Source organism: Rousettus aegyptiacus, unplaced genomic scaffold (genome assembly GCF_014176215.1).
Source record: "Rousettus aegyptiacus isolate mRouAeg1 unplaced genomic scaffold, mRouAeg1.p scaffold_m13_p_6, whole genome shotgun sequence".
Taxonomy (NCBI): domain Eukaryota; kingdom Metazoa; phylum Chordata; class Mammalia; order Chiroptera; family Pteropodidae; genus Rousettus; species Rousettus aegyptiacus.
The window spans coordinates 90,150,581-90,178,376 of NW_023416309.1; the positions used below are offsets into that span (position 1 = coordinate 90,150,581).

Below are 27,796 nucleotides of genomic sequence, written 5' to 3' on the forward strand. Positions count from 1 at the left end.
TCAATAATACATCATATGTATATTGCATTGAATGTTCACCATCCAGTTAAATCTCCTTCCATCATCATATATTTGACCCCCTTTATCCTTATCTACCTCCCTCCCACCCCCTTCCCCTCTGGTAACCACTAAACTGTTGTCTGTGTCTATGAGTCTGTCTTGTTCGTTTGTTGCTTTCAGTGTTATCTGACTGAAATCATACGGTTTTCAACTTTTTCTGACATATTTTATTTAGCATGATTATCTCAAGGTCCATTCATGTTGCCGCAAGTGGCGGTATTTCATCCATTCTTATGGCTAAGACGTATTCTATTGTATATATGCACCACACCTTCTTTATCTCATCATTTATTTATGGACACTTTGGTTGTTTCCATATCTGGGCCACTGTGAATAATGCTGCAGTGAACATCGGGGTGCATATATCTTTACAGATGTTTTCAAATTTGGTGGGGTAGATGCCCAGAAGAGGGATTGCTGGGTCATATGGTAATTCTATTCTTAATTTTTTGAGGAACCTCTGCACTGTTTTCCATAGTGGCTGTAGCAATTTACATTCCCACCAGCAGTGTATGAGGGTTCCTTTTCCCCCACAATCTCTCCAACACTTATTACTTGTCCCGTTGATGAGAGCCATTCTAACAGGTGTAAGGTGGTATCTCTTTGTGGTTTTGATACGCATTTCCCTAATAGCTAGTGAAATTGAGTGTCTTTTCATATGCCTGTTGGCTGTTTGGATATCTTCTTGGAAGTGTCTGCTCAGGTCCTCTGCTCAATTCTTTAATTGGATTGTTTTTGTTTTTGTTGTTGTTGTTGTTGTTGTTGAATTCTATGAGTTCTTTGTATATTTTGGAGATCAGCCCCTTACAGAAAGTGCTGCTTGCAAATATCTTCTCCCATCCAGTTGGTTTTCTCTTTGTCTTGGTGGTGGTTTCTTTTGCTGTGCAGAAGCTTTTTTAGTTTGATATAGTCCCGTTCATTTATCCTTGCTTTTACTTTCTTTGCCTTTGAGGTTGAATTCATAAAATCTTCCCTAAATCCGAGGTCCATGAGTTTAGTACATGTGTTTTCTTCTATGCTATTTATTGTTTCAGGTCTCAAATTTAGGTCTTTGATCCAGTTTAACTTAATTTCGTTATGGTGATAGCAGTCTAGTTTCATTCTTTTGCATGTGGCTTTCCAATTTTCCCAGATTTGGTGCATAAATTATAGCACATCCATAAAATGGAATTCTCAGCAGCCATTAAAAATGTTATAGAAGAACATTTATTTATTGACAAAAAAAAGGTGTTTCGGACATACTGATATGCGAACAAAGAAGACAGTAAAATAATAGTAATGATTCTATTTTTGAAAAAAATATATATGTATATATAACAAAAAATGATTGTCAAAGATGTACACTAGATCGGTAGCAGTGCATATTCCTGAGAAGTACATGTGTGTTTATTTTGTTCTTTGTTTGTATCTCCCTTTTTCTATAAATCACATAATTTACTTTTGAAATAAAAAAAAACTTAACATAGTTCGATATCTTCATTTTGATTAAACAAACCCATTAAAAAAATCGTAGATTTTTTTCAGAAGCAGAAATAATTTCCAGGTTGTCACAGAAGCAGTGCGCTTGTTCTCTGCGGTACCTAGCAGCGACCTACACGACCACAGCCCAAGTCAGATTCAAGGGGAGAATGGTGTTCGCTGCAGCTTCTGTGCCTTGAGGCCAAGTGGCTCAGCTCCAGCCCAGTCCATCCTATTCTTGCTGAGTCACCAGTCTCATCATCTTCAGAGCTATGTCCCCTTGGTCAGAAGGAACCTAGAACCAAGCAGTATCTGAGTTAGTGCTCTTGCCTGTTCCTGGGGCTGAGTTCAGGAGTGACGTCCTCAAACCTCACTCCCAGAGGAGTGTCTGCTCTGTGACATCAGCCTGGGAGCACAGCTGCACCAGGGTGCATCCCTTAAAGAGAGGGTCATTTTTGTGAAATGACCACTGTGAGGGACAAAAGCTCTTCTGTTCAGTGGCAGGGGACTGGAGAAGTTGGGGTTTAGGGAAGAACCTTCTCCATTTGGGGCTGATCTGTTGATTTCTTTATAAGGGGTATGCCTATTACGGTACTAGGACCCAGCCTTTTCAAGGAAGAGGGAAAATTCTAAACACTTTACAGGATTCTCTGCTTAGGAGACCCCAATACTGAGAATGGAGGAGAATGACAGCCAGAGAGGGAACTTAACAAAAAAGCTGTAAACAAATACAAACAAGCAAACAAGACCCTTTTGTATTGTTATTCAACTTTGTTTTGTTTTTCCCTTAAGTTTCTGAATAATTCCTGTAAAAATTCTCCTTCCCATCACCATCAAAAGAGGAAGGGGCAGGGGCTTTAGTTTCTACTCTACGAAGACTAGGGAGAGAGCAAATGGCTCCAGGTTCTGAAATTCCAAGGCTCCACAATTCTCTACGGCACACCACTGTCCCTGACTGTCCTGTCAAGCAAGGCCACGCAGGCATGGTGGGTGGGATTTACCAAAATGACATTTAATCAACCAAAAGGGAAGTGGTTGAGGGATGATTTAATAACAGTCTCCAAGAGCTATTTTAAGCCTGCCCCCAACTGATCTTTTGTCCTTTCTGTAATAAACCAAGAGGAAATGGGCCTGAACTCGGCCGGACAGCAAGTGAGTGAGCGCGTAAGTGAGCCAGCGAGCAAGCGGGCAGGTGGTTAGCTCCTTTCTCCTCCTCCTCCTGTCTCTGCAGGGACCCCTCTCTAGTAATAAGTAGCGTCGTGTTCCAAAACACAATGTGCTCAATGCTGAAGGTACTCAGATACTCAGAGCCGTGACAAAGTGCCCTTTCAACCCTGCGTCTTGCTGCCTTGTGCATTTTCTGTTCAGATCAAGTTTCTTCAGAGGTTGGGCTACGACTTCCCTCTGGTTTCTTAAAGGAAGTTGTCTCTTCTCCCTCACTGCTTCATCCATGTGCCCCAACCTTTCCATGCTGGCTTTTGAGCCCGCCATTCACCGAAAATGCTCACCGCGTTACCAACAGCATCGGTGCACCCGCGTCCATGCCCACACTCCGCGCTTCGCCGGAGTCGTCAGCAGCGTTGAACATCACTGGCCCCTTTCTGCTTTGGGGATGTCGCATGTCCCTGGTCTCTTTTCTACTTTTCTGGGCGCTTCTTTCTCAAGTGTCACTTGTGGGTACTTCTCTTGTCTTGTATCTCTTAAATACTGGTGTACCCTGACTGGCCTTTTCCACACTTGACTCCCAAATCTCTGCCTCTCAGGGACAAACATTTGACTCCAGATTCACATATACGCACACATTCAGTTGCCTTAAGGACATCCCACCTGACTTTTCTACGGGTGAACAGTCACCGGGTCCTACCAATTCTCCCTCTGGCACCTTATCAAATTCCTGCACTTCTCTCCCTTCCGGGTTACCATAAAAGCCTCTTAGATTGGCTCTCTGCCCCACTTTTGTCCCATGCCCTCTGCTTCTAGAACGTTATTTCTTATAGTAATCTAGCAATTTCACTTCTTTGCTTAAAACCTCTCAATAGTACCCCGTTGTTTTCAGGAAAGGCCTGAGGTCCTTAAGGTGATGTGCAAAGTCTTCCTCCCTGGCCTTGTCTCTCCCTGGGGTCCTTCCTGAGGCTCAGTTGTCTAAAGACCCCTCTGAACCCGCACATGCTGCGGTCCTTGCTTGCACACCCTCCCCTCTTTACCTAGTTAACTCCTGCCCATCGTCGAGGGGCCAGTCTTCTAGACCCCCACGCCTGGGTCTGGCCCCCTTCCCTGGGCCAACCCCCACCTTGGCATTTCTCACTCCATGTCATTAGAGTCTCTCTGCCTGTCTGCCCTCTGGCCTGTGAGCACCCTGAGGACAGAAGTGGTGCACCATCCACCCGTGCACTTCCAGGACCTGGCACGGGGACGAGCAGTCACAGGACACTCAAAAGTTTGTTCAACGAATAAAGGAAACCGCAGGGAAACTTCGGTTTTTCTTAAAGCTTTCGGTGTCTTCGCTTCTGGGACATTTTTAAGAACAAACTAAGGGTCAGAGATTTAAGCATATGTTGTCTGTGGTCAGATACCTAATAAATACTATAAGACCAAGTCTACCAGATACCTCAGCTCTCTGTCCTCTGTATCAGGATTTTTCAACCTTGACACCACTGACATTTGGGGCCGTATAGTTCTTTGTTGTGGAGGCTGTCCTGTACAGTGGGATGTCTAGCAGGGTCCCTGGCCTCTACCTACTATATATCAGTTGTACCCTCCCCCAAAACGTGACAACCAAAAATGTCTCCAGACATTGCCAAAGCGCCCTGGGGGCAAAACTGACCCACTGGAAACCACTAACACCCTTGAGGAGCAGCTTGTGGGAAGGGGACCCCCTGCCACACACCTCTCAACACATCCTCAGCCATCCAAGTCAATACATGAGGTGCTTGCTGTGCCTACAGAACTTGAGGACCAAACTCCTAGGCCCACACTCCAGCCATATGGCTGTCCCTCAGCCCTTTCTCTACAGGGATTCTGTTCTGGGCACACTGGAGCCAAGGTGGGAGGGCAGGCTGGAGGGCGCCTTAATGCCTCTCGCAACTAACACCGCGCAGGAAACCACGATCCTGTGAAGAAGAGTGACCCAGTGTGTAAGCGACCAGACCAAAGCATGGCCGTGAGGGAAGCACTCGGGCACTGCCGCCTCTCGGCGTGCCTCCCCGCCTTGGCTCCTTGGCAAGTGTGTGTATGCGCCCGCACACGCATGTGCGTGTACAGTATCTTCAGGCCTCCGGCATCTCCTTCGGCCCACAGAAAGCCACGTAACCGACATACGGCCTAAAGGAAAATGGCGGGCTCACTTCGCAAGTGCAGAAATGTGACAGCCTCACTGTCCACCTTTGTACACAAAGCCTCTTCCAAACAGATTCTGCAGCCACCACCTACCCTCCCCGCCAGGTACCGTGCACTGGTGACTCGGCTTTACAGAGTACCCGGCTTTGGTTTTCACTCCCTAAAAATGTCAAGACAATGTCTCCCTTATTCCCCTGGGACAAATGATGTCTTCAGGACAAAGTGTTAAGAGGAGAGTTAACATTAAATTCATTTAAACTGAAGAGTAAAAGACAGAAAGCCCAGCTCTTCACTCTCTCAGGAGGATTTACTTTTTTAAATGAGAATTCCTAGACTCAGAGGAATGCAGTGCTAATGGCAGAATTTGTTAGAGAACTTGAAACACTCTCAAGCTCAAAGCACTTTGTTTAAGACCAATCCAGGCAGTGCCCCCACACAGGCTCGACTGCCGGTGGCTTCCCTCTGAGAACGATAGAAAGTCTGGGGGGGGGGGGGAAGCTGACTCTCTCTCACCATGTGTCCAGCTCTGAGAATCCAGTAGAAAGCCAGGTTCTTGTGGCATTTGACAAAAGCAGACGTTTCGGAAGATTTAGCCTCACTGTGCAGGGGCTTCCACTTCAGCTGATTGAATTTGGGCAGTTCTGTCCACTTCAGTTTCCGCAGCCAAGCCTCCTGACCTGGCAAGAAGGACAAAGAAGGGCCTGGCATTAACCCAACAGGTGGAGTAGAAAGAAAAATCTAGGTGCTATAACTTGGCGTCTCCCAAAATATAACGTGCATAAAACCCAACCTTGTAAAAATGCAAACTCTGATTTGGAAGGTCTGGATGGCGCCTGAGATTCTGCATTCCTAGCAAGGCCCCAGTGATAGCCAATTTGACTGGTAGAAACCTAACAGCTGTGAGGCCTGACTCCTCTTTGCCTCTCTCTGTCTCTCTCACGGCCACATGCTCTGCAAGAAGGAAACCAGGGAGCTCTGGAAGTGACAGAACTGTAAGAGGGACTGAGAAGTCTCAAGGGTAACAGACAGCAGCGGGGCCACCCAGGCAGAAGAAACGCAGAATGTTCTCATGTTGTCCTTAGTGCCCTCGGCTGACAAGCCACGAAAATATTCATTCCTGCCGACGCTGAGAAACACAGTGCACCCCACCAGACAACGCGCCTTCACTGTCTGCCCATTCTGAGAACCTGCCTCTGCGCCTCCACCTGGCCCTACTGAAACCAGGAGTGGGCACATGGTGACAGCCAGTGTGACAGGGACTCCATACAGACCATTTTCCTTGGGTCCTCAGGTTTACAGTCATTAGGGTTTTGTCTTTTGTTTTTGTTTTTTTTTTTTTTAGGCGGAGGCAGTTAGTCTTAATTCACCTTTCAGTGCTTACCATCTACTGGAACACTTCCCCAAAACAAGGTTGTCCCTAAATTAAATAGTCCATTTGTCCAATAGCCAAAAAATGTCTTCTTTTTTCTTTTTATGGTGGGGGTGGGTATTTAATTATACTTAAAGACCTCAAAAGCTGGATGGGCCCAGGCTTCTCTGAGAGGTCACACACAGCCTTAGGCAGCCCTTACCCTTTTGAAAAAGTCAAGGTCAGGGGTGGATGGATGCAATAGGAAATAGCCTTCTTCCGAGCATTTCAGTGTTACAGACCCAAGACTGACATATCCCAGGCCAGTTCCCTTTTATCTCCACCCATGACACTGCCTCCACGTGCTCCTCAGAGAGGGATCCTACCCATGGTGTCCACGATGAGATCAAGCTGTCCATTATACACAGTCACGTTGACCCCGGCTTCCAGCAACTCGTCCACAATGCTGATGACAGGCTTCATGAAGTCCCCCTCCATGTTCAGGAAGACATTGTTAGCCTGGCCTGCACATGAGAAAGGAGAGGTAGCAGCTTGGGTTCTGCCGGAACAAGAGGCCCCTTTCAGCCCAGAGCATCCTGGGCTCCAGCGCTCACACGTAACCACTGTGCGGCACCTAACAAAGACTGCACACACGGATGCTTCACCAACAGGGCCCAACCAGCCCAGATATCCGTGTCCTCAGTGGGTCATACAGAGAGGAAGTACAAACAGCACACATGCTTGATTCACTCAAGGGCATTGCTGATTACAGCAATGGCATTTTTTAACGAGGAATTGAAACCTAGAGAAGGCCAGTGCGTAAGGAAACAAGGGAGGCTTGGAAGATACTCATTAGGCTGGTCCTTGGAGGGAACAACCTGTACTTTTGGGCCAATGTTCGTCTTGCTCCTTTCCTGAGTGACCCCAGGGCCAGGTTCTAAGTTCTGAACAAGTGGGGCTACCCCAGTGATAGACCAAATCAGACCCAGACCAATTCAGTAAAGCCATGTGGAGGACTAGCCCCCAGGCAAGAGAAGAGATGGTCAACACAGCATCTGATGGATTCCTGATGGTACCACCATCATAACTCTGAACAACGAGAACGATAGCAGCTGCCATTTATTTTTATTTGCCAGTCACTGTGCTAAGTAAACACTTTACAGGCAGCGTCCATTCCTTCTTCCTCACTACCGTGGTTGGAAAGGAGTCTTAACTTGTGCAATTGTTAAAGAAAATGAGACTCAGACAGGCTAAGAAACATGCCCAGGGTGAAATAGCTAGTCAGAGGCATGCTAGGATATGAACAAAGCCTGACTGGCTCCAAAGTATATAAGCTTAACTACAAACTGAAACTCAGGACACTGGGGGTACCAGCTAAGGACACTTTGATCTTTCCAGACCATACATAGACATGTCTGGAGCCAAAGAGTTTTCTCTGTTAGTCATCACGTGCAAAAATGTAGTCACCTGGCCAGTCCAGCCACACTGGACAGGGAGGGTGGGTTGCTATCATCAAAGAAGCTAGGACTGGAAAACATCGTAAAGATCAAATGAGGGAGCTGAGCTGAAAACACATGCTCTCGGGAGCTTGAGTTGGACCTGGCCTCCTGTGACGTTCATACCTTTTTCTTCTTGACTCCACGACAGCTCCCCAAAACTGTTCCCGTCCCTTGTAGCTCTGATCCTGCATTCTTTTTGATTCGATCTAATTAACTTTTTTTTTTTTCTTCATTTCTAGAAAACTCTTAAGGGGCGAGGGTGGAAATGAAGACTCTAGGTCTAGGCTGAGTCCTCTGCTGACTGCAGGTTGGGAGGATGGCCCGTGTCCCCTGACGAAGCCAAGGTCAGAGCCAAGTCGGAGCCTCTCAGCATCTGTCAAGGAGCCACCCTAGAAAGATCTCCAGATCATGTAACTTCAGGGTATCTTGGACACATACAAAAACTTCTTTAGCTTGGAGCGTTTCCCCTCCAGAAGCTTGGGTGTTCCATTTGCTTGTGGCTTCTCTTAAGGACTAAACGGGGACTTATCTAAAGTTTCTACCTGGCCTTAGTCTCTTAGGACCCCAGTATTTCCTCACTATGGCCTTAAGGCCAGAATACAGTAGACACCTGGACCACATCCATCATCAGGAGGCTTAGGGAAGCCGGCCAGAGAGAACTAATCAAACCTGCAACTACCTATGGCCGTGGCATGGCTTTTGTAAATCTCAATCTGTTATTATGGGAAACTGCAAACAGATACAAAAGTAAAGAGAAGATTATGATGATCCTCATGTACCCACACCTGGCTTCAAGAGTTATCCACTCATCACCAATCGTTTCCATTCTCTCCCAACCAACCCCTCATTTTGAACCAAATTTGGCACGTTTTTCAATGTCTCTATATTTGTTTGATCATCTGTAAAATGTAGGTAATACTGTTCGAACTGCGATGTACTACTGCCACCAACAAAACCCTAATTCTACAAATCGAGGCTTTTGAATTCGTACCTCTCTTCGCCTCCCAACTCTACAAACGGCACTTAATTAGCTCACGTGTTACCTCCCCAGGTGCAATCCTCAGGAATAATTCCGAGCTTCTTTCTGATGGGACCGTTCATGAGCTGACTTAAGGGGTCTTGATTTAGGTGTCTCACGTGGCGATGGTAAAGATGAACTAAAACAAACTGGTACACAGTGAGTCAAAGGAGCAGAAATGACACCAGGAGGACATCCTTCCCAAGCTGCTGGCGGGGGGTGGCAGGGCTGTGCATAAGAGGGATGCTTTCAGCTGGGAAATAAGAACCATCACCTCGACTGACACAGTCAGAAACACGTTGAAAGTGGAGGGGATTTACTAGTTTCGATTGCTGCGTTTTATGTACTGTGGGGGCCACTGAGAGCATCCAGCATGACCCCAATACATCAGCTGAGAAGTGGGATCTAGAGGACTCCGGATACCCTCACATGCCTCTTCCCCAGGGAGGGCACCGGCGTTCGACACCTGCAGTGAAGCTGGGTCAACTGAAAGATAATTCAGTCCAGCCTGCAGGGGGACTGGCATTGCAATTGGGTGTGCAGAAGCTGGTCTCCAAACTTCAGAAACTTTATGCTAAGTGGAAGAAGCCGGATGTTTAAAAGACAACCTGCTTCTATGAAATCTTCTGAAAAGGCGCACGGCTAAGGACACAGGAAGCACATTAGTGTCACCTAGGGCTGGGAGTGGGTGTGAAAAATCAATTGCACATATAAGTGGGGATCTTTCTGAGCTGATGGAAATGTTCTAGCACTGGATTGTGGTGATGATTACACAACTCTGTGAATGTACTGAAAACCATTGAAATATACCCTTAATATGGGTGAATTTTCTGCTATGTAAGTTATACATCAATAAAGCTTTTTAATCCAGTGACATGGTTACTGGACTTATTGTGGTGATCACTTTGCCAGGTACACGAATGTTGAATCACTGTGTTGTACACCTGAAACTAACAATATTGTATGTCAACCATACTTTCAGTACATAAATAAATAAAGTTAAGCTTTTAAAAGAAATTGGTTTCGTCTCACATGGGCTGATACATGGTTTGGCAATTTCAAGGCTCACTCACCTAGGTGGCTCTGGGTGAATTCCAGGCTTGACTTCATTGGTGACATGGGAGCAGTTTTAGTTAGGATGTTATAGAAGTTTACCCCATCTGTGTTCTGAAATATAAAAGTATATTGGGCTGTTTGTTTGTTTTATTTGTCCATTATCAAAATTGCAAAACAGAAAGACACTCGGCCCTCCATCTTATCCAAGAACAGCTTTATCTTTGTAAATCTGCTCAGACCAGAAAGAAATTCAGCTCTGCAGGCCCAGAGACCAGCCGTGGCAGGCCCGTCTCCTGGGGGTAGCGAGTAGATCATATGAGTGGAGCTCAGATGCTACAGGAGAAAATCATAGGCCTGTGTATTTACAGGGACAAAGAGCTGCAGAGGGTCCCACACACTCGAGTCCTCAGCCAGTGCATTCTTCCCTCTGGCTCACTAGAGGCAGAATGCTGCTTGCCAGGAAAACAAACACTTGCCTTTACAAGGCATACCGTTCCTAATAGAATCCACATTCGGTCAAGGAACAAGCAAGTCTAGCATGCCTGGGTGGCTTTCTGACCCTGTCCCTGCTCAGACTGGTCAGATTTATCATTTAGCATGATACTGGGGGGGTCTCAGGATAGACCCCCGATCCTGACACCACCAACCAGGGGCCCTTCATCTGTGGGAAAAAGCCAACCAACTGGGCTGGCCTCAGAGCATGTCCCATTACCTGTTCAATGATGACTTCTGCTTGCCCCCACAGCTGGGTGGCCTCTTTGTAGAGCCCCTTATTTACGGCATCCATGACTTCCTCTGCAATCTGAGACACCTCTGCCAGACCTTGGTCATCAAGAAGAGACTGGAATACAAACCAAGAACAAAGGCCAGCTTTGCTTAGAAACACCAATCTGGCATTGCCACAGTTAGGGATGGCTAACGGAAAGAATGGGAAGTAGAAAGGGGAATTTATATACAAAAGCATCTTGTTACAAGTCACATATTTATTATGAAAGAAATATAGCAAAATGTTAACAGTCCAGATGGTAGATATATGGGTGTTCACAGAGATCTTTCAACTTTTCTGCATATTTGAAATTTTTTCTAACGAAATGTTGGAGGGATTTAAACAACTGTTTCTTGTGCTTAGAGAAATGGGCTAACTGTGCTGCTGTTTCTTTAAATTCATCCCGAGGCCAGCTGTTGCTCAGGGTCTCCAACTTGACATGGAACCAGAGTCCCTAAGGAGCAATGTCAACTGTGTCACTCAGCTAGCTTTGTCCTTCCTGAGGACAGAGCCAGAAGGGCTCAGCTGGACTGCTGACCACAGAGAGGTGCAGAGGTGAGGTCCCACATACTTACCATGCTGTACAGGTACGGTCCCCAGGAGAGCACCGAATCTAGAGGAAACCACGTAGACACAAAATAAGTCTGTCATGGCTCTGTCTTCCCAAAGAAAAACCTAACTGGCCTCCCTCCCAAAGCAGAAGGAGACAGAGGCAAGAAACCCAGTAGTTTTAGACTGGAAGGCTCCTCCACTCACCAGTGCCTATGCAGGAAACAAGCTGATATCTTGGTGCCCGAGAGGTGGGATGAGGGTGTGGGGGCCTGTATGTTGACCCGGGGCTAATGGTGTGTTAATTTGGCCTGACATTGGCCCAGTGAGTCACAGCCACCCAGTAAGTGGCATCTCTCCAGGCAGGTTGTGCTTGTGCGGCAGAGGCTCTTATCTGCAGACTTCGAGGCTTTTTGACAGCTTAAAATACTTCTCCGCCCTCACATTTCTGCTCTGCTTCCTGCTTGTTCCTCCAATTTGGGGACACTAGCTTCTGCCAAGGAGCTAATTAAGGAAGAACACTAATGATTATGTAATTCAAGTGTCTGTGCCTATACTGCCAATCAATTTTATTCCACAAATATGTTGAGAATTTACTAAAGGCCTGAAGCCAATAAGGATCTTTATAAGACATAAATATGTGTAAGATAATGCCTGCCCTCAAAGAGAATAGTTGGGCTAGGTTTAGGCAAGTTCACAATACTATAACACTAGGTTAGGCTAGTGCCATTGAGAAACATGCCAGTCAACAAAGTATCAAGGATCACAAGTTATAAAGTATATTTGAATATATTAGTGCTTTGCTTAAAAGCCTTCAGTGGTATCCTAAAGCCAAGCATCTCGAAGTATTTCAAATAGCCTCAGTTCAACAGGATATGAGGTATTAAAAGAAAAAAAATGCTTTGGTGAAATATCTTTGGGGTTATGCAAAATATAACATGTTTCTTTACTGCAGGACGTCTCAGAGCCTCTGAGTACCTGTGAAACCCTGAGAAGGCAGGGCCAGTGTTTGGCACTTCCAACTTATTTGACCATGGAGCCCTTTGTACAGCACACCTCATCATACTGGTATTCTTGAGTACACCCTGAGAAATGCAGGCATATCTCACCCTTCTAGACCTAGTTACCCATTTACCTCTCTAGTTAACCTGTAAGCCAATGCTTTAGTTTCTGGAAATACAGAACTGTCTGTAGTTCTCCAGTGCATCCCATTCCCTGGTTTGCTTCAGACCAGGGATTGACAAACTTTTTTCTGTAAATAATAATAAATATTCTTGGCTTTGTAGGCCAGCCAGTCTCTGTTGCAACTTGCAACTACTCGACTTCATCGTAGCCCCTGAACAATATGTAAAGAAATGGGCGTGACTGTGCCCCAATTACAAACTTATTTACCAAAGCCACGTGGCAAGGCACACTTGACCTATAGGTCGTAGGCTGCTGACCTCTGATGTAGACCTGAGATATCTGAAAGAACTTTCCGCAATGATGGAAATGTTCCATATCTGTGTGGGCTGACACAATAGTCAGTAGCCACATGTGATGATTGGGCACTTGAAATGTGGAGCGTGCAACTGAAAGATTGAAAACTTTATTGCATTTTGATTAATTTAAAGTTAAATAGTCACATGTGACTATGGCTACCATATGGAACTGTGCAGATCTTCTAGAAGACATGGAACATGTCTGTATATCTTTCCTCGCACCCAACACATTACCTACTACCTAGCAAGCAATTATAATTGTTCATGAAAATTAACAGCATTTCTCCCTCAAAGAGGGGGTATTTCTGGGAGGGAGGAGTGATATTTAAAGCGGATCTGGAAAAGAGAAAGTGAGATCTAGGTAGGACGATTCACGAGGGGAAGTGGGTCATGGTAAAGTGAAAAAGATTTGGACCAGATGAATAGCATCTACAAAATCATGAGCTTAAACTTACTGGTCTTCTGGAGGCAGTGTAGTGTAATGATTAAGTGCACGGATTTCCATGCCTGCTGCCTGGATGTGAGTCCTGGCTTTGGCTGTGTGACTCTAAAAAAAACTGCTTAACCTCTCTGAGTCTCAGTTACACCATCTCTAAAATCGGGACAATCACAACACCCATCCCATGGAGCTGTTGTAAGAGTAAATGAAGTTAACACATGCTAAGTGCTTATCGTTGTTATGAAACTGTGATGTGACCTCAGGAGGAAGCGTGAAGGCCAGTGATATAATTTTGAGTGAGGCATCTAGCTAGAAACCTGCTGGGTCCTCATGCCTCTGATCAAGGCGTCTGCAGCTTTATGATGTCCTAGGAAGTCCATCCAGGAAGGACAAACGAGTAGCAGCCCTTCTCTCAATGATGACTCGGAGCTCTCAGTTATGCCATTTCAGTCCTACCCTGGAGATGCCAAGAATGAGGGCAGGAAATAACCATCCAGGTAGCAGCAGTATATCCTGAATCCATTAGGGAACTTGGCTCTGTAACGAGCTAAATCTCTTTCTTTTGGGAAGAAATATTCCTTTTTATAAATTGTATTTTTAAAAACTGAGGCATAATCACACATCACAAGTCATAAAAGTGAACTAGAAGAGTTTTGATAAATACATACATACCCATATAATGATCACTTCAATCAAGATAAAAAGCACAGAAAGCCTGGAAAGTTCCCTCACGTCCCACATTCCAGCTTATTCCCCTCCCTCCTCCACAGCCAACTTCACTTCAGATTTCTAACTTTACAGTTTGGTTTTCTCTGGGAAAGGTCATCTTTTGTTAGTTTAGAGCAGTAGTTCTCAGCTGAGGGTGATATCATCATCCCCTGGAGGGCATTTGCCAATGTCTTGATATATTTTTGGTTGTCATCTTGGGGTGGAAATACTGGCATCTAAAGGGCAGAGATGCTGCTAACATTCTACTGTGCATAGGACAGCATTCCACAACAAAGAATGAGTCAAAAGGTCAACAGTGCTGAGATTTAGAATCTGGTGTTAAGAAGTTAACCTCACCAAGGTGACTATGGTGACTATTTCAGATGTCTGAAACCACACCCTGGATGTTTGCAACATAAACAACTTGTATCTGTACTCCCAACAAGGATGCTCAGATTATGAAACTGTGAACCTCTAGAGTTGCAGGACCTGTTGGTAACCCTGTCTCGTCATTGACATGAGCAACAGATGGGAATTTCATCCCAAATGCTCATGCTAGCACCTGGATGGTGGAGACAACAAGAAGACAGACGGACTTGGGTTTGAATCCTGACCGGCCCATTCATTCTGTATGTCAGAGGGCAAATTCTATCACCTTTAGGAGTCTTTAGAATGTACTCAACTGTAAAATTTGATTCTTTCGTTATGAAAATCAAATAAGAGAATTTGGGTTGGCTCATCATAGCCCATGGTAGGTACTGTGTAAATGAGTTCTCATCCCCAAATATCTTGGATGGCCCAGGGGCAAACACTTTCAGTGTTAACTTCTCCAAGGACCCAGAAAATTCCATCGCCTTGTTCTTTGACTGGGATAACATAGCCCAAAGTCCCAGAGAAGGATGGGAAAAGGAAGTAGAGAAATGTCTGAAAATTCTGTACTTACCAACAGGGGAGATCCAGGAGTCACCCAAAGCAACCCCAGAAAAGTTGCACTTGATGGTCCCTTGCTGAATGGCCTGAAAGAGGAGGAGCCAAGAAACATCCTTGTCAAGGGGACCCGGGGCCTCCATTCCTTCTGGATAGGAGGGAGCCCAGCCTATATACACTGCCTTTCCCAAGCACAGAAAACTGCCCACCTTTTCTATGATTCTCGGGATCTGTGAAGACCTCAGATACCAACCAGAGAGCAAGAGTAACTCTTTCCTGCTATTTGCAAAGAGTAGGACTGATGAGTTTCTCTCTACGCTTTTCACAAGGGTGTCGGTAGGATGTGTCTGGTGCAGCCCCTATCTTTGTGAGAGGGGACACTGCCACCCCTCCCAGCCCCCTGAGGTCCAATTTCTCAAGGTACTCAGCAAGGTCCTTGGGTACAATCCTCACTGTGCACACTGCAGTCACTGAAGGGCTGGGAGGACTCCCCAGGAGGTGCTCAAGGATGCGATGATGCCTTAGGACTAGGAGCTCATGCCTCTCTGCTCCTTTTTTTCATTAAACAGTAATACAGTCACAGAAAGTTAGAAATAATCTGAATATCATAGGATAGCCTAAATGAATCATGGTGATTTCAACCAGTACATGATAAAACTTAAAAAAATAATGAGAATACTTTTTATGGACTGATATGAAAAGACCTCCAAAATATAATGTTAGTATATAGTCTGTAATATATACTATCATTTGTATAAAAATGGGAAAAATAACATATATGAATTAGCTTTTACAGGCATGAAATATCACTAAAAAGATACAGAAGAAACTAATAACAGAGGTTGCCTTAGGGTAGAGGGACAGAGGCAAGAGAGACTTGTTACAGTGTGCCTTTCACATTTTTTGAATTTTGAATTATGTGAATATATAGCTATTCAGAGATCTAAAGCAAGAAAACAATGACTATCCTCACTTTGAACGTTAGTAATTAAAGAGAAAGAATTATGCATTTATCTGGCTTTTCCGGAAGGAACTTATATCAAGTTACCTCAATAGTCCCAAACAATGAGGGAAAATTCCATGTTATATAGAAGAATACCCATTAATAGATGTGAGCAAAACAACAGAGGAAAAACATCATTTCGAAACCACTAATGAAATCAGTGACTTACGTGAGAATTAAAAATTGATGGTGAAGCCATTAGGTGAAAGACAGATTAAGAACTGGGCATACATATGGTGTGAAAATAACACCGCTCAAATGACTTTCTGTCCAGGAGGAGGGTATAGGAGTTCAACGGAGGGAACAGACTAGGTTTAGACGTTATGTGCCTTCTAATTTGAAGCAAAGTGATGTGCATAACCTTACCTGTATCAGAGGTTAGCAATTTTTTTCCGTGAAGGGCCAGGTAGTAAACAGTTTAGGCTTTGTAGACCAAATGATCTGTTGCAATTATGTAAATCTGCCACTTTGTTGCTAAAGCAGCCAGAGGTAATATGTAAATAAATGAGTTCTAATAAAACTTTGTGGACATTGAAATCTGGAATTTCTTTAATATTCATGTCATTCTTCTTTTAATCCCCACCACCACCACCACCACCACTACTTGAAAATGTAAAAACCAGTCTTAGCTCATGGATCATGGACAAACAGGTGGTGGGCTAGATTTGACTTATGAGCCATAGTTTCCTGAAACCTGACCTCTTATGATATATTCTATCCAACACTTTTACCTTGAATGCATAAGGCCTTTAGATATGACCTCCGATTTTGTGGAAAACACAGTAAAGAGAGGAATAAACTAAATAACATCATGAAGATGTTACCAGACAAATCCAGAAAATGGGACAATTTGCAAGGTAGTCTGGTTCCTTTGCAGAAAAAGGGACTGTGCTAGATGAAAACAGACTTCGGGGACATCACAGCCAGATGTAATTCATGGATCTGGATTAGGAATTAGACAAATTGGCTAAAAAGGACATGTTGGGATCATCAAAGAAGCCTGAATATTTGAGATGAAAGTTTACTGAAATGGGAAGATGAGTGCTCGTGACTGAAGAGAGCACGCTGGAGCCATTGTGTATCATATGATCTCATATCGGCTAAACAATTATTTATTCATAAAAGTACAGAACAAGATTTAAAGGTTATACCCCAAGGTGTTAACAGTGGCAATCTCTGGTGAGAAGGTGAGATTCTAATTTTTATATTTGTGCTTGCCGCATTTTCTAATTTACTGTTGTGTACACACACTGCTTCTTATTTAAAAGTTCATTTTTAAAATAAGAATTAATAAATATTAAAAAAAAAAAAAGAAAGCCCACACAAGCTCGCTGTAAAAAATGTAAACACAGAAAGAGAAAATGTGGAAAACCTTTCACCTTGGCCCCACTTACACCCTCACACTCACTAGTTAACCACAGTTAACATGCTATGTATCCTTCTAACCCCTTTCTTTGCTTTTGCAAGCATATATATATATATATATATATATGTATGTGTATATATATATATATATGTATGTGTATATATATATATATATATATATATATATACACACACACACACACATACACATGGTGGAAAGATACACCTATTTTATCTAAGGAATCCTTTTCAATTTATGGACATTATAAGTAATGGTGTGCTGAACATCCTCTGACACACACATATGTATAAGTATTCCCATATGACAGATTCCTGAAAGTGAAATTATTGGGTCAAAAGTCATATATGCTTTAAAAGTTGATAGAAACTGCCAAATTGCCCTTTAAAATGACTTACCAATTTCCATTTCTACCAAAAGTGCATGAGAGCACTTATTTTCCTGACTTCTTATGAAAACTGGGTGTTACCAATCTTTTAAATATTTTCAAATCTCATAGATTTGAATAACTAATAAATATTGAACATTTTTCATATGTTCACAGACTGCATGTCTTCTATAAATAGCTTGTCCATATTTTTTGCCAATTTTCTACTAGGATATTGTCCAATTTTTATTGATTTATTGATGTGAATACTTTTTTCTATCATACATTTGTGTATACATATGTGTATATGTATAGCATATATAATTTCAAAGGATATCTATTTATATATCTTTTGAAATTGTCTATGGAACTCTAAGAAGTTTTAAATTTGTGTGTGGTCTAAATATGTCAAACTTACTCTTTTTAGCTTTTGGGTGTTTCATCTTATGAAAGAAAGATTTCCTGCCCAAGATTTTAAATATTTTTTCCTATATATTCAGGTTCTTTTATACTTTTGATTTTTATGTTTAGATTTTTAATCTATCTAGACTTGATATTTCATGCAAGGCAAGAATTTAACTTTTTCATTTTCCAAAATGATAGCCATTTGTCTCCATATCATTAATTAAATATTCTATCTGTTCTCCCAATGATTTGAAATGCCATCTTATTACTCACTGTAGCTTTATACCTCATTTGATATCTGGTAGGGTAACCTTCACTGTTCTTTTTGAAACTTTTCATGCTTATTACTATAGACTTGCTCTTACTCTACATATACAAGGTCCTATGCGAAGTATAGCCACTATCAGGTGAGTATAAAAAGTAACATAATTAGTTTCTGTCTGAAACCCAAACAACAAAGTCATCTTTCTTGTTACCTTATGAAGTTCTAGAGCAATGCCAGCAGCCATTTTTCCTCCGTAGGACTCTGAGAAAATGTAGAATGGAATCGTCTAGCAAGAAAAGGAATTTACAAAGAACTCAATATCCTGAATGCCACACAAATTAATTTCAAATTTCTACTGCATGTAATGGCCAGGTAAATCTGCTTTTCTTTGTCTTTTCTCCTCCCCATATCTGATTATTATGTCTCATTAGTATACTAGTTCCTGGTTATTCTTTCAAGCCAAAAACCGCTTAAGAGATGACATAAACAAAAGTCCACAACCTAATCTTGGGAGTAAAAAGTTTTCTCTGAAATCAGCTGTCCACTGACCTCTTGTAGAAGTTTATTCTGGTGGATGCAGTGTTACTACTGCTTGCTTAGCTATTCCTGAGTCTTTGCTCACCTGGAATTCTTTGTGGCAATCGAAAAAGGTCTTCAAGAGAACCATCATGTCTGATGCCACTGTAGCGAGGTCTTTGGCATATGCGTCATCCTTGTCCACATAACTGAACCCAGTGCCCACAGGGTTATCCACAAACAGGAGATTCGCAGACTGGAGCTATATTCCACAGAGGAAAATCAAATGTTACAGTCAGTCGGTCACCAATTATCTTTTGATCATCTTGTATGAGCTCAACAAAAACCACACATGAGGATATCTATGTGCTTATGATCCTGTTGCTAAAAGAGATTTTAAAAATAAGGGACAGGAACAAAGACTACTTCAGCAAAGAAAAGGAAAGGCAAAAAGGAAAGATGAACATATATGTGGGGATTGCAGCATCTAAGCCATCACTTTCCACTTGGTACAAATGTATTAAATGTGATACGTTAGTGCAGGTAGAACCATGCAGTGTCAATCTGAACGGTGGAGTACATCCAAGGTCTGAATACTGCATGTCCGCTTTCTTCAAGACGAATTCGGTTTCCACATTGGTCTGGCTTCCCTGAACACTACAAGAACAGAATTTATTCTAATACTTTCTCCAAAGAGGCTCAGAGTTATAGAATGAGTACAGGAATGTTCCAGGCTGAGGGAACAGCATGTGCAAAGACCTTAAGGCAAGAGTAAGTAAAATGCACTTAAGAAAGACCAATATGGAGACAGACGAGAGAATCAAAGGACTTGAAGTGACCTTAAGGAAGAGGTAAAATCCTGCACCGAGTCTCAAAGAATAGTACATGTGAATATGATGAGCTCGGTGTGAATGGGTGGCTGAAGGAATGAAGTTTGAGCCAAGGAAACTGCCCATGCAAAGGCCTGAAGGTAGAGTGCACATGTAGATGTTGGGAGATGTGGCTGGAGGTTAAGCAGAAGCCAGCTTATGCCCTGGAATCTGGATCTGATCTTTTAGGGTAACTGAAAAATGTTAAACTAAGGAGTGACTTGCATTGGAGCATTTCACTCAAGCAGCATGTGGAAAGTAGATGGAGGTGGGGGGCATTCTAAAAGCAGCCACTAGTGGGGATAGAAAAGGCATGAAGAATATTAACATTTGGGTATTAAACACAGCACTACCATATGACCTAGCAATTCCACTCAGGTATACACTCCCCCAAAATTGCATATAAGAGCTCAAATATGTGTACACCAAATGTTCCCTGCACTATTCACAATAGCGAAATTGCAGAAACAACCCAAGTGTCCATCAACAGATGAATGGATACACAAAATGTGGTAGATCCATACAATGGAATATTACTTGGCCTTAAAAAGGAATGGAGTGCTACCTGGATGAACCTTGTGAACATTATGGTAAGTGAAAGAAACCACATACCAAAGGCCACATATTGTATGATTCCATTGTTATCAAATGTCCCAAATAGGAAAATCTACATAGACATAAGGTAGGTTAGTGGTTGCCTGAGGAGGGATTGGAGGGTAATGGTTAAGGGGTATGAAGCTTTTGGGGAGGGAGGGTAATGAGAATGTTCAGAAATTGATTGTAATAATGGTTGTAAAACTAAATATACTAAAAGCCATTGAACTGTATACTTTAAATGGGTTCATTGTATAGCATATGAATCATATTTTGATAAGGCTGTTTTTCAGAACTGATTTTTAGGTAAGAGTGATTGGGTGAGGTAGGCGGGAAGCAGGGGAAGATGAGGATGGTTCTCTAGTTTCTAGTTAGGCACCTCAGGCACCCGAGTGGATGGAGGTATCATTTACCACAACCAGGGAACCAGGAAGTTGGCTGGTGTTGCTGGTGAATAGAAGGTCTGGTATAGGACACAGAATAATGCACATGGTTTGGGATATGTCAAATATGCATGAGGGACATCCACATGGAGATATCCAAGAGGCAAGTAGCAAAATACTTCTATGTGAAAGAGAAAGTCCTCAGCTAGAGATACTGACTGGGGAGTCAACACCTTCTATGTGTCATTAGAGCAGTTTGGGAAGACGGGGCTGCCTGGAAAACACAGAGAAGTGAGAGTTACCAAGGACAGAGAAAGTGCTGGGAAACAGCAACATCTAAGACACAGGAATGGCCAACAGTGCTGCAAAGAAGTCCAATGAAAATAAATGCCAAGAAGGACCCAATGGGCTTAGAACTGGGAAGCCAGCATACTCTCGGGGACAAGAGTTTTAATTGAGTGATGGGGACATACTGCAGTGATTTAGAGCAGTGCTTCCCAAACTTGTCTCAGCCACAGACGAAATAATACAGGCACCACACCCTACGGTTAATACGCTAGGTTCTCTAGCACCCACTGTCTTCCACCTTTAGCCCCCGTCTCTCAGGACCAATGCTGTAGCACTCAGGATGATAGGCTCTGGGTAAACGTCGCCAACAGGAAATACAAAGCACTCTTATAAGAAAGGGGAGTAGCTGGAGGGACTTGTGTAGTTGAAGGAGAATGTTTTTCAGTTGGGAAAGACCTGTGTCTATTTGCACCCCCAGGGAAAAGACAGACTAGAAAGGACGTAGAAATATAAAAAAAGATACTAGCCGCTGAAGCAGTCTTGGGGAAAGTGACCTCAGCAAGGAGGAGCCTCACTTCTTGTTTTGAGATGCACAGGAAGATAGTAAGAGGAGCGGAAATACATTTATTGGCGAGGATGAGAGGTAGCTGCTTATGTGTGATGGCTTCTGTTTTCTCAGTGAGGCAGGGAGGCAGGTTAGCTTCTAATGAGCGAGGAAGGCTGGAACAGGAGCCCCGAGGACAGTGGAGAGCAGACACAGCACTGCGGTCAGGGGAGGAGCAGAGCGTGGCCACAAGCCTGGAGCAAGGCCCGCAACAGCTCCACCTTAATGACAGCATGGTTTTGCCTTCTAGTCTTTGGCAGCCTGGGGGTAGGGGCCAAGCCGGTAGGGTGTAACTGACTCAAGGTTGGGTGTGGCAAGACTGTAGAGGGAGAAGGGAAAAGGGGGCCAATGAGTGGGAGTAGGGGTGCTGACTGGAGAGGGGTTGGGGGAGAAAGTGCGGCTAGGAATGAAGAATAAGGTGAGAGACATGAAAAGAGCAGAGGACAAGGGGCTTGAAATCTTGAAGACGTCAAGAAGGGAGGGAGGAGAGAAGGGAAAGGATGAGTGGTTGTGGCTATAAGGCGGGACCCTGGAGTCAAGGTGCACAGACAGCTAAAATGTGGGTAGCGACGAGGTGTCCACGAGAGTAGGTTTCTGCAGATGAGTGGAGATAAAGGTCACTGAAGGCAAGAGAGACCGTAGGGGAAGAGGACAGGGTAGCGGGGCTCAGCCTCAGAGAAGCCACCCTCACCGTACCCAGGTGGTTTTTCGTGGTTTGAGATTACTGTCAAGGGGCCCAATCTCCTCAAAGTTTCCAAATCCAGTGCTGGATCCACCTGGACCACCCTGTGGAATAGAAAAGAAACAAAAATCAATCCAGAGAAATGTTAAATTTAAATCTGAGTCATTATAATGGCCATATTCACTATAAATGATTTATGATTTAGTGATGGCTGCATTAACCCTGCACTAAGGCACAATTTATCCGGTGAACCAGGGACTTCCACACTAACTGAGCCCTCTGGCAACTGCTGAAGTCTTTCTGAAAGGAACAGACCTGGACTAAGAGCCCCCAGAGGTAACTTTACTACTTCTGATTCTATAAACTTGAATCCTGGCCTGCCGTGGGGCTCACAGACCTTCAAAACATCTTGTCCCACCCTTCCCTCAAAGATGAGCGATAGGCCCAGGGAGGAGATGTGGAAATTAGGGGCTCTGCCAGGACTGGATCTGGGGACTTGTGACTCTCCACCACACCACTCTCTCCTCAGAAGATGAGAGACTCTCCTCAGAGTCCTTAAGTGACACGAGACCCAGAATGAGGAACGGTTTAAGTCGATCCCTGGATACAATGTAGCAAATGCAGAAGTCCCAGGGCAGGCAGCACTGGGCACTGTAGCATCCAGGGACAAGTGAGAAGCAGAGATTCTGTGGGTTCTGAAGTCTGAGAGGGGAGGAAGCCTTTCAGGAGATGGTCAGAGGAAAAGATGATGGTCAGTGTTTTTCTGGACGAAACCTAGTTGGCCTGCTGAGCCCAGCAGACTATGAGGACAGCATTACCAGTGGAGGTGAGAGGACAAGCCGACGGCCTCCAATAAAAGGACAGTGCCCATTTCCCCACTCTAATCTGTGGCATTAGCCATTTGTGGCAGCAGATGACCACGCCATCCCCAGCCAAGGGCAACGAGAAGCTGGCTGGAGGATAATTCTGTTCTATTTGAGAACGACTTACTACATAATCTTTTTCTCTCTAGAACTTTGGGATGGAGTGCTATCATGGCTGGGGGCAATCTAGTGACTCTGAAATATGGTAAATGTGTCAGTGAGCCAAATAATGTGCTGAAATGGCTTGAAAGTGTAACGAAAATAGCTCACTACTCCACTCAGCCACGTGACCTGGGTTCTCAAAGACTTGCCCAGAGAAGTCAGTGTGTTTGTTTCCTCAGGAGGCTGCTAAAACAGAGCTCCTTTGACTTAAAGTAGTAATTATTTCCTCCTTAATCATCATCTTTTTTTCTTCTACTTTGGGCCTCTGGGGAAATGAAGAACAGGTTAGTTAGTTGGCCAGTTGAAAACCTTGAAATAGCATCTCAGCTCAAAGAGTTAACCTAACCAAAGGTCACAAACTGGACCATGCACCGCAGAGGAATCAGGTGCCAGCAAAGGACGCCCCTCCGTCCTGTAGTCCCTGACCTGTCTGAAAGGGACCAGCACCACTCAGCTTTGGGATAGCGAGTTCAGGCCCCAAGTTGCTACATCTGATTTTTAAACATTGGCAACTTACTCAAATAAAACAACCATCCCACTCTGCAATCAACTAAAAAGGTTTGCAACTCCTATAATTCAGTAGTTTTCAAACTGTATTCCTAAAACTCCAAATAGCACCTGAAGGCAGCATGTGACCAAGGGTAAGAGGCCTCGTCACTTCTGCTTTCTTCTGCTTTGGCTTTCCCATGGGGGTGGAAAAGTTCTGTTAACTAATGAAAAGTTATAGCAAAATCCCCAGAAAGCCAATTAGAAAGCCAATGCCCAGAAAAGGGAAGTGTCTTGCCATACCTCTAAGTGGCATTGAGAACCCAGGTGTCCCACTGGCAGGCCTGGGCTTATCCACTGCAGGGCTCTCCCCAAGAACCCTGCTGCCCGGGGCGGACAGAAGTTCCCTATGTGTATGGGTTCTTCTTCTGAGGCATTTTCATATCTTCACCCTTGGCTGAATCTCACCTTCAGCTTATATCAAAGGAGCTGCCCCGATAATCCTGAGAGAAAGGCTCCTCCTGACAAACTGCTGGCCTTCCCTCTATCTCACCAGAAAGTCTGCATGGACCGGGCATGGGAGGCAAAGCCTGAGGTTCAGGGAGTCTGCTTATGAACACTGACATTTTTGCATGAAGTGACATCTACATCCCATGCAAGTGAGTACCAGGGCGCCCTATTTACTGATGAGCAAACTTGGAGCCCTAGCTGGGCCAGGTCAACAATCTCCAGAGGCTGAAGCAAGGCCATGCTCCTCAACTCCTCCCTAGAGATTGGTCTTCCAGGTGGGTGTGGGCCAACTCTGCCCAGATATTTTAGGAATGCAAGAAAGGATCCTCTGCCTGCCCCAAAATACCTCTTAACTCTTCCATACCTTCCCTCCTACAAGCGGAATCCAAGATCAAAATGCAAACACATCTAGGGAGAAGGACAGGGCCCAACATTTAATACTAAGATATAAGATGCTGAGTCCTTTCAAAAGATCAGTTTATCTAGGGGCAAGAACTTAGGGTCTAGGAAAGGACTAGGAAGAGAGGGATAGGAAGGGCTGGCTGGTCAGGGCACTTCAGTCTTTGCTTTGGAAGCTTCCAAAACATTTTCGATAAGCATACAGTCAAATAATGTCTTAAGGAACTTCAGGTAAAGGTTTCTGTCACTGTTTGAACTCAACAAACAAAAAGCAAACAAACAAAAACAAAAACAAAAACAAAAAAACAGCAAAAGACTAGAACCCCTCACTCTGATTTGGTCTCCTCGGTAAACCCAGTGCCTTTGCCTGCCTCAAAAAGATGCTGAACCCCCAAGCCTAAGAGACACCTGGCTGGCTGCTGGACCGGACCAGCCCTTCACTACTGCTGGCGGAGCTGTGAGCCCTTAGGAGCAAGCAAAATGTGACGTGGGGAAAACCTGGCCTCAAACCTGGCCAGGCACAAAGCCACTTTTACCTGAAGCCACATAACCAGAGGCAGTTCTGAGAAGTTCTTGCAGGGGTTGGTGGCATAATAGAGCCACCAGAACATGTGGGCATCCTTCCGGACGGTCACATAATCCCATACTTCCTTGCCCTCCTCTGTGGGCCAGTTGACAATGGCTCCTGAAAGAGTAGCAGAATTTGATTTTCCTGAAGAATATGTAACATCCAGGTAAATTCCAAGCCCAGTAGAGATGGCCATGCTAGGCTAGAGATGATTTGTTTATATTTTAGGCAATTTACTCACTCCAAGATATTGTGAAAATAAGGGGGAAAAAAATCTCAGTTATAAAAAAAAGAAACAAACTTAATAGGAGACTTCTACTTTTTCCTCTACACCTTCTTTCTGTAAGGTTGGACTTTTAACAATTAGTGTGACACACTTTTACAATTCTATTTTGAAAAAGAGAAAGATTTACATTTTTGGGAAAAGAGAAAAATCTCAAAATGAAACATGCTGGGTTTTATATCTTATTTAATAATGATTAGAGGCATCACAAATTACTGGGGCCAAGATTATTCACTGTATTATGCTGGGGAAACTGTTAAATTTTTTGAAGGAAAAAAATAGAAATGTAAGTTCTCTCTCAATACTCTAAACCAAAATAAATTTGAAGTGGGTCAAGTATTTCAATTTTAAAATTTAAGTATTAAAAATATGAAAATATAGTTGAATGCTTTTCTGACCTCTGGATGAGGAAACAATTATAAATATATATTTTTCTCTCTAGCTTTATTGGAATATAATAGACAATTAGTTGCTCGTATTTACATTGTACAATTCAATGAGTTTTTCAATTATAGTTGGCATACAATAATATATTAGTTTCAGTTTTACAGCATAGTGATTAGAGATCTATGTAACTCACAAAGTGATCACCCCACTGAATCTACTACCCCTCGTCCCTCTTACATATTTATTACAACACTGTTAACTATTTTCCCTATGCTACACTTTATATCTCCATGTCTATTTCGTATCATTTGTATTTCTTAATCTCTTTGCCCTTTTTTGCCATCCTCCAACCCTCCTCCCATCTAGTAGCCCTCAAAATATTCTCTGTATCCAGCACTGCTGGCAAGAATGCACACTGGCACAACTTTTGTGGAAGGCAATCTGGGAAAAAAAAAAAAAAGCTCTGTGTGTGTGTATCTCTTTTAATCCTCAAACTCCAACCTCCTTAATTAACTTTTCTAGCATCTTCAAAATATGTATCAGAAAAGGGCAGGTTAAATACATTTTCTATGTCACCTTTGCTAAAGTAATGACTTTCAAGTTACAGTATCTCTTTTTAAAATACCACTCTGTGGGAAAAGAAGGCCAATGTTAAACGGTGATTTAGGGATGACTCTTAGTGACTGGAGTTTTCTGCCTTCTACTTCCTCCTTTCATAAATCTCAAGGGCCTACAGCAAGTAGAAGAACAAAAACTGGTCTCAAGAAGAAGTGAAGGGAGTAGGTGAGGAGACAATGCTGTTTGTAACTAATAAGGACAAAGATTAAGAAAACCAGAAAGTTACTTGAAGAGAAAAACAGAATGGCTAGAGTATTACAGATGTGTCTGTAAGATTCAATATACAAGTAACACAAGTGTTCAGTCTACTTGAAAATGACACATAAGGCTTGAGACCTTTTTGACCTAACCCCTAGAACTCCTCCATTCCCTGGCAGTGACCACTGTTAAAATTTGGGGGGCAACATATTTGACAACATTTCCCAGACACAAACTGGAGGGCCAGATGTTCCCCATTTTGCAAAAGGGAAAACAGCTGTTAAGCAACCTAAGATCACAAGGCAAGTTCGTGGCCAGTTCGAATTCTCAGTACTTGATTCAGACCAGAAGACATATTGTTGAAATGAAGAACTGAAAATCAATTTGCAAGTCACCCAATTAAACATGAATTTGTTTTTGCCAAGAAGGACCTCAGTGAGGGGAGACATCTTGACTGTTCTGATCAAGTGGAGAGAAAAAGGCTTTCTTTCAATGGAACATCCCATTCATGGTAGGATTTTTCAGAGTCTTTTGGGCCGCATGTTTCAGCTCAAAATTTGAAGAACTCATATGCCCATTTGGCAGCCAAAGAAGGCAAGAGGAAATGGGAGCTCGTCCTAAGACCGTGTAAACTTCATCGATCAGCAGTTTCTCCAAACCATACATTTTGCACAACTGCTTCTACCTATGAAAAAAAAGGAGCACCAGACCACCGAGAGCTAGAAAAGGCAGAAAAAGCACTTTGTATTAAAAACAAAGCAAAACAAAACTGTGAAGTTCAAAAGCAATATAATTATGCCAGGTAGACACAGGGGGAAAGAGGTTTGCTTTAAAAAGCACAAACGCACTAACGGACTGTCATCCCTGGAGAGAGAAGGAGGCACTGGTCACACTGATACATCTTTTGCCGGAACTTACCCGTGCTCAGGCCCAGAAACAACAGCAGTAGCAGCAGCGGCGGCGGAAACCGACAGATTCGCGGCGCCAGCTCCATGACGAATACAGCGCTACAGCATCAGCTACAGGCTGGACCCCGAACCCCGGACCACGTGACGGCGGCGGGCGGGGCCTTACGCAACTGGGGCGGAGCCGGAGGCGGAGACGGAGGCGGGGCCTGGGCGGTCTGGGGCCCGGGCCTGGGCGGCCGAGGCCACTGGCGGTGTCCCGGGCGCCCTCTGCTGGGCAGGCCAACCGGAACCCACACAACAGTGCTCAGGGTATTCTGTCTGCCCCACCACGTTGCTCTTCGCAGTTTAAAGAACCGGGCAAAGAGGAAGAGGCATTTTATACATTTATTTGACTTGGGTTATGCGACTA

General features: G+C 43.8%; 1 protein-coding gene across 1 annotated transcript; it reads right to left on the reverse strand.

The window, feature by feature from the left end:
* Window positions 1-1,243: 1,243 nt before the first annotated feature.
* On the reverse strand, window positions 1,244-27,532 carry SCPEP1 (serine carboxypeptidase 1). Its single transcript, XM_016154994.2, has 13 exons — window positions 27,398-27,532; window positions 24,962-25,110; window positions 22,020-22,109; window positions 18,692-18,847; window positions 18,281-18,355; window positions 14,662-14,734; window positions 11,117-11,154; window positions 10,488-10,616; window positions 9,793-9,886; window positions 8,745-8,858; window positions 6,589-6,726; window positions 5,368-5,531; window positions 1,244-1,813 (listed from the first exon to the last, which is right to left on the reverse strand). The coding sequence occupies exons 1-13, from the start codon at window positions 27,471-27,473 to the stop codon at window positions 1,751-1,753; spliced, it is 1,359 nt and encodes a 452-aa protein (XP_016010480.1). The 5' UTR covers window positions 27,474-27,532; the 3' UTR covers window positions 1,244-1,750.
* Between the last annotated feature and the right edge of the window lie 264 nt (window positions 27,533-27,796).